Source organism: Humulus lupulus, chromosome 2 (assembly GCF_963169125.1).
Source record: "Humulus lupulus chromosome 2, drHumLupu1.1, whole genome shotgun sequence".
In the NCBI taxonomy this organism is placed as follows: Eukaryota; Viridiplantae; Streptophyta; class Magnoliopsida; order Rosales; family Cannabaceae; genus Humulus; species Humulus lupulus.
The window spans coordinates 180,494,234-180,503,219 of record NC_084794.1 but is presented as its reverse complement, the minus strand read 5'-3'; the positions used below and the strand labels follow the sequence as shown (position 1 = coordinate 180,503,219).

Below are 8,986 nucleotides of genomic sequence, written 5' to 3'. Positions count from 1 at the left end.
ATCACTTGGGGGTAAATGTTATACCCAAAATTTGGCACTTCCACGTGGTAGCCCGCGAAGCAATGACATGTCAAGGCAAAGTGTCGGAACACAACTGTCACCACCAACCGCTGTATAGAGTGGCCCTCACCACTTCCCCAATACTCAAGAAGAGGTAGGACTCGCTAGTGCTGGTCTACTGCTCTCATCATGTGAAGCCAAATGATCCATAGACGGCCACCCCAATCGTAAGAAAAAAAGGCTCTAGTCGATCGCCCTAGCCAGACACACAAGTTGGACAAACACACACTGCAAGGATCTGCTAAAGTCGCCCTCGAACGTAGCTGATCCTTGAGGACCTCGCCAATCATCGAGGCCCCTCGCTACTCGTTGGTGGCCCTCACCATTCGAACCTCATTTCGCACCAGAGTGCACCTTCAAACATTAAATGAATAGGACACGTCAGACTACCATTTTTGGTGAGTCACAAACCTGCCTCCAACCAAGTGTACTAAGATTTAACATGATTGGGAAACAAGGTGCCACTGTTAGCCCTAATCATCTCCGCATCTATAAATAGTGCAACACGCACTGAGGAAAGAAAATTGAAAAAAGGGAGAGCAAAAGAAGTCAGTGGTTGTTTATTTTCGGAGAGAGCTTCTACTCTCCATCTTTGTAACTGCCCCAAGAGCAAGATCAAACTCAGCTTGCTCTTGAGGGTTCAAAGGTCATAAATAATAATGACTAAAGTGGACGTAGGTCATCTTTTTTGGACTGAACAACTATAAATCATTGTCTCATTCATTTATTATTGCATTCATTCATCTTTTCTTTAGCTCACTATTCATTATTAAGATCAGCTCTGAGGTATTACACACAAAATAACTCTTTATTTATCACTTCGTGTGAGTTGATGAAAAAACAAGTCAATATGTTCAGATTCTCATTCTCATATCTAGATTCTTGCATACCAAATGACTCTTGAGTGTTTTTGCAACTATTTAATCTAATATTTAATAAATTTATTCATAAAAAGTAAAGGCATTTTGGTCTAATAAAAAAAAGTTGACTAAATGATAACTCAACCTCAAAATTCAGGTTATTTTATAATTTGATATGTGCACCAAAATATTACATTAATTGATGTGACACTATTTTTTAAAATAGTGGGTCCCACCTAAAAGAAATTTGATTGGTTTAATGAAATTATCATAAAAGTTGGTGTAATTTTTTAGTTCATAGTTTTTGTGCACATATCATTACTCAAATAATTTATTGAAACGGGGTGACTTCTAACATTAACATTTTGGAATAGGGAAATGCTAAAGAACATCAACAGTATCCAACACTACCATAAGTTAAGTTGTATATATTATTTTAATATTAGGAAACACATATTTTAATTTAATGACTATTATAAAAAATGGCTATACACTCACTCACCAGGCGCCACCTCATGGGACCATTCTTGCCTAATAGCAATGTTCTTTGGAATAAACCCAATATTAAATGAGGAAGAAAGGTAGAAACGGCTGCATTACTGAGCTGCATTTTTATGTTTTTGGATTTATAGAATTGTATCTAAATCAGCTACTAATCCGGCCCAAAGTTTCTGCAATATTAAGAATCCAGACTCCATTGAAGCAACTCACATGAATAAGCATTTCAACTCTCACAATCATGGCGGCGTCGTTATGGCTCTCTCGCGTCTCACGTAGTGGTACCACTAGGAGATTCCTCAGAGCCTCCTCATCCTCAATCTCTCTCTTTTCTGTCTCGTCTTCTCATAATTATCTTGCCACCTCTAACCATACCCCTACCCCTCGCCTCTTTACTGGTCCTAATCAGAGCCATGGCCGGGAATGGATCTCCGAGTTCAGACTCGGTTACGTCAGCCACATTTCTACCACCGCTAAAAGCAACGAGAATCGGAGCCGCGATGCCAAGGTAGTAGATGTGTCTTGGATTGACTTGTATTTGCCCACGCAGATTCGTCCGTACGTTCGGCTTGCTCGGCTTGATAAGCCCATTGGGACATGGTTGCTCGCTTGGCCTTGTATGTGGTATGGGCTTATTCTGTATTAGCTTTACAAGTTTTTTGGTTTATTTACTTGATGTGTGAATATGGAGGAAATAGGGAATTGGAATATGATAATTAAACTAGTGTGGTTTTGTCACCCTATAACATGTTGAAATGAAACTATTAGCTGAATAGCTTTGTGTTTAAGTAAAGGTGTAAAATGTGCTGGATTGTGTCTTGCTCTATTAGCTTCATATATTAACTCTACAAATTATGCTAATATTTCATAATGTGCTCCAACGTGTAATGTCTACTTGTGAGGTTTGGGGACCATGGTCGATTCTCTTCCTTAATTCCATCAGTTCCTATAGATTTATGTTGCTTCCAAATGGGAAAGACTTGCACTTCAAGAAAATTGATTATTATAGAAAAACAAGATATATATAATAGAAAAGTATTATCCCATAAGTGATAAATCTGAGTCTTCGAGCCCGTGTAAGGAGGAAGCTTAACAAATCTGATATTAGCACACTTTCTCTTGAATTATTCATACCATCTGTCATGGATATATTCCAGTCTACCTTTTTTTTATTTCTCCGAATTTTGTCAATTTTATTGTCTCTAGGTCAATTGGTTTGGCAGCAAACCCAGGAAACCTTCCTGATATCAAGATGATGACATTATTTGGATGTGGGGCTTTGCTTCTGCGGGGTGCTGGATGTACCATTAACGATCTTCTTGATCGAGATATTGATTCAATGGTAAATTCGTCTTCTTCTGCTATCAAGTATGTACAGTTTTGTTTAATTCTTTATTGCCATTGTCTATTTGATTTGGTGTTATTGCAGTGTCATCTTTTTTATTTTTGAAACAAAACTGCCTTGTATTAATTCGAAAGAAAAATACAAGGATGTATTCTCTCTCTCTCACACACACGCATATATATAAATATATAAAACTGCCTCGCTGTTATTGCAGTGTCATATTTTCACACGCGCACATAAATATATATATAAATTTATATATGTACACACACACTGGAAGTTTTGCAAGGTAATATGATCTCTATAATGTAGGTAGAACGTACAAAGTTGAGGCCAGTTGCAAGCGGTATTATCACACCTTTTAAGGGAATTTGTTTTCTTGGGTTTCAATTACTTTTGGGTCTTGGCATTCTTCTTCAACTGAATAATTACAGGTTAGTGTTCCTTTCATATTTCTTGTTGAGATGCTCCTAGGAGTTATTGACGTTTTATGTTACTACAAGATTATTTGAGAATAAAAGCTGATAGTTAATAACCTTGCTGTTCTTTGAAGTAATAAGACATTATAAGAGATGATAATGATTGCCTACCTAGGGAGATAGGAGGGTTATGTATTGGCAAATTTTGAAAAACAACGAAGGTTTTACTAATGAAGTGGTTATGGCACTTTCCTCTTAAAAACAATAATGGCATAAAGTTTCGTTTTTGCTAAACATTAATGGCATAAAGTCGCTAAAAGAAACTATGGGCTGGCCGAAAATGGGTGGGATACTCCCTTGAGCTCTAGAGTAACTTATAGAAGCCCATGGAAGTTCATCTCAGCTCGGTTCGAGGATTTTGTTTTATGCACATCAGATTCAAGCTTGGAAACAAAGAAACTTTTCGATTTTGGGAAAATACTTCCTTTTCTATATAAGTCTTCGAGTGGTTGTTCTCTGTGCAAAAATAGTGCTGAAACTAGCAATCATATCCATATCTTTTTACATCGCCAATCGGTTGGTGTCGATCAAGAATGTTACAAGGTTTGGTGTGCTTGTTTTGCCTGGATATTATGTACAAGATGGACAGCCTAGGTGATTTGAGGGGCAGTGATGGGAGCAAACAGAAGTGTTTATGGAACACAGCTGTTATTGCAATTATTTGGGTTGTATGGCTGGAGTCTAGAGAGAAATAATAGGATCTTTCAGGAGATGGAAAATGATTTCCCTTCTTTATGGGATAGAGTGAAATATTGGGTGGCTATTTTTAGATCCTTAAAACTAGGGAGTTTAAAGAATTATCTATTTCAGTGCTAAGTAATGATTGGCACTTGTGGATGTAACTTAAAATGATATCTTATCATCTTTTATATTAATATACATTTTTCATTTGTTATAAATAAATAAAACAAGATAGTAATGTTTTCAGATTTAGTTCTTAGAGCATATGTAAATTCGTACAAAATCAGAAAGTGTATTTATTGTAGCTTATTGGTCATCCTACTACAATTATCTGGAAATTTCAACCATTACATGAATTCAACTGGTTTCTTTTATTCTTGGTTTCATTTTGTTCATCCAAGCCGGCATGGTCTGAAAGTTATCCATTTATAAATTTGTTTGAATTATTCTTATTTCTTTGTTTCCAACAGTCGCATATTGGGGGCTTCATCTTTGCTGCTAGTCTTTTCCTATCCCCTTATGAAGAGGCTGACATTTTGGGTAATAATTTCTACTTCTTTAACCATTTTCATGAACTTTAACCTGTATTTTGATTGATGAACAATGTCACAAAAGTTGACTGGTTTATTTGTACGATGTTCTGTAGCCTCAAGCCTATCTAGGTTTAACTTTTAATTGGGGAGCTTTATTAGGATGGGCTGCTGTTAAAGGAGACATTGATCCAGCTATAGTGTTCCCCTTGTATGCCTCTGGAGTATTTTGGACTCTAGTCTATGACACGATATATGCGCATCAGGTATTAATAAATGTGTAATTATGTCCTCTGTTTGACAGAGGTTTGTAAGTTTCACAGAACAGGGCCAGTTGGTTCCGTGTCTCGTTTTGTACTGGAAAAAACCTTTGATTTCACTGGATATATATATATTTATACATATCTTCCTTCCTTTGTTTGATGAGCGAGTTCTGCAGGTTTAGTGAATTTATAATCCATGATGAGCAACTGAAATCTTTTAATGAAATTAGAATGTTTTAATATTTCATTCAGGACAAAGAGGATGATGTGAGAGTTGGTATTAAATCTACGGCTTTGAGATTTGGGGATTCAACTAAGCAGTGGAATATGGGGTTCGGAGTTGCGTGCATTAGCAGTCTTGCCCTTAGTGGATATAATGCTGAAATTGGTAATCCTTCATTTTCATGTTTTTCTCTCTAGTGGTTTTATCTTATTCTATGATCTTTTTTTAGACTTTTTGGTTTCCATTTTCTCTGAAGAGAAAAAAATTCGTGACTGATCTTTATGAAAAACATCTGCTGACTATTGCGCAGGGTGGCCATATTATGCATCTTTGGCTGCTGCATCTGGACAATTAGCTTGGCAGATATGGACCGTTGACCTTTCATCCCGAGATGATTGCAATAAAAAGTACGGCTTGACTTGATGTTGGTTAAGAGAAAACTATGTTGTTTAAGTATAAAATTGTTTCAACATCCTGATGGATTCACGTAATTTATAAACTAGTGTAGTTCAGAAGGTGCTTCTTTTAACTTGAATTGTTTGTTTTGTAAGGGGAGGAGAATATGTTAACACTAAATTGTAGGGTACAGCTTTTTTATTTATTTATTTTTTCTGAGGTAAAACATCGGTCACTAAATAAATTCATGAAGTAGATATCTACATTTTCTTGATTCATAGGGATTGTCTTAAAAGTTTGTGCTAATAGTTGTAAAGGGTGTTTTTCTATCAGTGGGCCAAATTGTCAGAATCTTTAGACCAAGTGAATGAATATTAACTGAATATTGGCCAGTTCTCTGATTCTCCTTTTTCTTGTATTATCCTCTCCCCTTTTTTATTGTTATCTCAGCTTTTGGCTTTGAACATCACTAACTTGCCTAACTGTTCCATCTTGTTTCCAGATTTGTGTCCAACAAGTGGTTTGGTGCTATTATTTTTAGTGGAATTGTATTAGGACGACTATCGTCTTGAAAGTAAGGTCTTTTTTCATTTACTGATAATTACACTTTGTTTCATTTGATACCAACACTGTCAAACTTCAAATAATTTACGGAATTCTCTTTTTAAACTTGCAGGTGAAGAAAGTTTCCATAGTAAATAATACAGTATTGTGATCGTAAGATTGAATATACCTATACAGTACACATAAGTTTATTTATTATGCAGCTTCTAAAGATATGTCATTACTTTTACTACAGCATTGGAGTATTCGTTAAGATCATACATCAATTTTTAGTGTAGAGAGAGATTGTTGTCGATGTAAAAGTAGCATAGATTAGTTTTTTGCAGGCATTGGTGGCCCAAACTATAGAACATGGTTATAATTTTTTGTTCAAATGACATTGTTTTAAAATTCCTTTTTTCTGTTAAATGCAGATCAAAGGTTAATAAGGAATTTTTTTTTTTTTGATCCTGACATTACAAAACTAGATGGTTCGGGAAAATTCTCACATGTTAGAAAACCAGCAAGGGAATTTTTGGTTTGAAAATTGCATAGATTGTCTTTACAAGTCATTTCCCAATGTGACTACCTTCTGTAAGATAATTGAAGGCTTGATTCTTTTCATTAATAATGGGTGCCTTTAAATAAGCTTACAAAAGAACCGAATATGAGATATACAAGCTAACAATGTTGACTAAGTATAAAAACTAACAACTTGACTGAATAATACAATCAGACACGTGTGTTATTTATCTTCAACACACCCGACAAGATGGACGGTCTTTGAGCAAGTCCAATCTTGAAAAATAGATCATGAAATCGCGCTCGAGCTAATGGTTTTGTAAGAGCGTCTGCAAGTTGATTGTTGCCAAAAAATGTGTTGCACCCGGAGTGCACCAAGTTGTACCTCTTCTCTTACAAAGTGAAACGCTAGTGCAAGATGTTTCATTCTCGAATGAAAACTGGATTTGCTAAGTAGTGAGTTGCACCTAAATTATCACAGTATATGACAGGGGTCATCCAGTTTAATACAAAGCTCATGAATGAGAGAATGCAACCAAATGACCTTAGCAGTAGTAGATGTAACTGCTTGAAATTCAGATTCGGTGGAGGAACGAGCTAGACCTTTTTGTTTCTTTGAACTCCATGATAGTGGATTTCGACCAAGATAACAATATAACTAGTAGTTGAGATGTAGTTATCGCCATCTCTGGCTCAATTTGCATCATTATATGCGTGTAACCGTAGTGGTGAATTGTGGTGGAGAGTAATGCCATGGTTAGTGTAAAAAATGGTACGTTTTAAAATATAAATTGCAAGCACACAAATCGTATAAATAGAATAATGTTTGTATAAGCAAGGATGTCGAACCGAAGGAAGTTGACTAAAATAAAAAAGAAAATATTTTAAACCAAAATTAAATAAACTTCAACCTAGCTCCAAAGATTGATAAGATTTTGTATCAAGAAAATAAAATAAAAAATAGAAGATAAAGATATTCAAGACAAGAAAAATAAACAAGTTATGATTTGTAAACAAATTATTAAGAAAGATTATTAAGATACTAGAATCCACAAAATGTAAGTTTAATAAAATTTATTAGTATATTGATTCCCAAGTTTTATTGATAGTTAAAATGAATCAAACTATCATTTTCAAAATAGATTTATAATTTAAGCACAAATTATTTCTAAAAAAGATAGGATTTTTCTTCACTTTTCAAAAATATAATTTCAAAGCATTTAATGTGAATCAACTTAATAAAACAAAAAAAAAATCAAATAATATTATTTATAAGGCAAAACATAATATTTTTGTTCTAAGCATTGGATGTGTATAATTTAATGACACATCTTAATCAAATAATATTATGTTTTTGCAAGATGAAGAACAAATGATAATATTATCTAACAATCCAAAATACAAGATATTAAAGATGAAAGACATACATGAAAAAGAAAAATTCCATAAACTTTGTTGCACTACAAATGCAAACGCACAAAAATAAAGACTATCTAGTAACAAGTTGTTTCATCATGATCTTAATAATCTTATGAAAAAAATTAGAATTACATAGCTAGAATAAAAAACATATTACAAAAGAAATACATACTTGGTACAAATTGGTCTTCCATAATGAAGAGAGAAAATGTAGAGATAAAGTGTAGAAAAGATGATGGTAACAAAAAATGTCAAGTCCCCCTTTAAATAAAGAATAATATGACATAGGTAGTGTGAAAAGATGTCTTGAGCCATGTGAAATGGAATTTTGGAGTGTAATGATGGATTTTGTAGAAAAATTGTGGAAAAGTGTTGCATTTTCGGAAATGCACTGCAGGCGGGACAAGGGGACAATTGTTGGGCTCAAGAGAATTTGCTCTCATTTGAGCTTGCTGGGCTTTTGAAGGAGGAGAGGAGGCAAGCGGGCTTGGCATCGTGGGTCGTTGGGAAGAGGAGGAAGGCACAGGCGAAAGGGAGCTGGCTAGGGAGGCAGCTTGGGTTGGATTCACCTGGGTCGTGGACTCAAATGGAGGAAAATAGGCCCAAGCTACTTCTTTTGCAGGAATGACAATTTTCCTTTAATTCTTTGAGCATTGTGTTTCTTTTCTTTTCTTTCTTTTTATGATTTTTCAAGCATAAAATGCCACGTACTTCCTACAAAATAAACACACATTATATCATAATTAAATATTTCAAATTATAAAATAAATCATATTAATTTTTTGAAAATATTAATTAAAACTTAATTTAATTTAATATTAAAGATCATTAGAAGTGCATTTTCTTACCTCTAAATAAACAACAATAATTCAAATAATTAAACTACAACATTTTACAACAAAATAACTATAAATACACACAAAAATCTATAAAATTAAAATAAACCTAATAAATTCAAAATTACTTAAAAACATAATAAATTACTTAGAAACTCAAGAACTAAACACTAATTATCTTATAAAATGTGGTAAAATAACTATATTTTGTAGAGTTATCAGTCAGACATGTCATTAAGATAACGAAACAACCTATTTAAAGCAACCCATTGCATATCAGTTGGACGGTGCATGTATTGAGACAAACGATTAACCGTAATGGCAACATCCG

The 8,986-nt window shown here is 34.3% G+C and overlaps 1 protein-coding gene across 1 annotated transcript; it reads left to right on the top strand.

Annotated features, from left to right (window-relative positions):
- Positions 1-1,456: 1,456 nt before the first annotated feature.
- LOC133818770 (4-hydroxybenzoate polyprenyltransferase, mitochondrial) lies at positions 1,457-6,330 on the top strand. The gene is made up of 9 exons (XM_062251808.1): positions 1,457-2,042; positions 2,625-2,760; positions 3,076-3,197; positions 4,394-4,463; positions 4,570-4,719; positions 4,969-5,104; positions 5,250-5,346; positions 5,838-5,909; positions 6,012-6,330. The coding sequence occupies exons 1-8, from the start codon at positions 1,660-1,662 to the stop codon at positions 5,905-5,907; spliced, it is 1,164 nt and encodes a 387-aa protein (XP_062107792.1). The 5' UTR covers positions 1,457-1,659; the 3' UTR covers positions 5,908-5,909; positions 6,012-6,330.
- Positions 6,331-8,986: the final 2,656 nt, after the last annotated feature.

Bases quoted from the DNA above. Each gene is read 5' to 3' on its own strand.
- LOC133818770 (XM_062251808.1), top strand. From the start codon at position 1,660: ATGGCGGCGTCGTTATGGCTCTCTCGCGTCTCACGTAGTGGTACCACT. The intron at 3,198-4,393 runs GTTAGTGTTCCT...TGTTTCCAACAG, and splicing joins CTTCAACTGAATAATTACAG to TCGCATATTGGGGGCTTCAT. The intron at 4,464-4,569 runs GTAATAATTTCT...GATGTTCTGTAG, and splicing joins TGAAGAGGCTGACATTTTGG to CCTCAAGCCTATCTAGGTTT.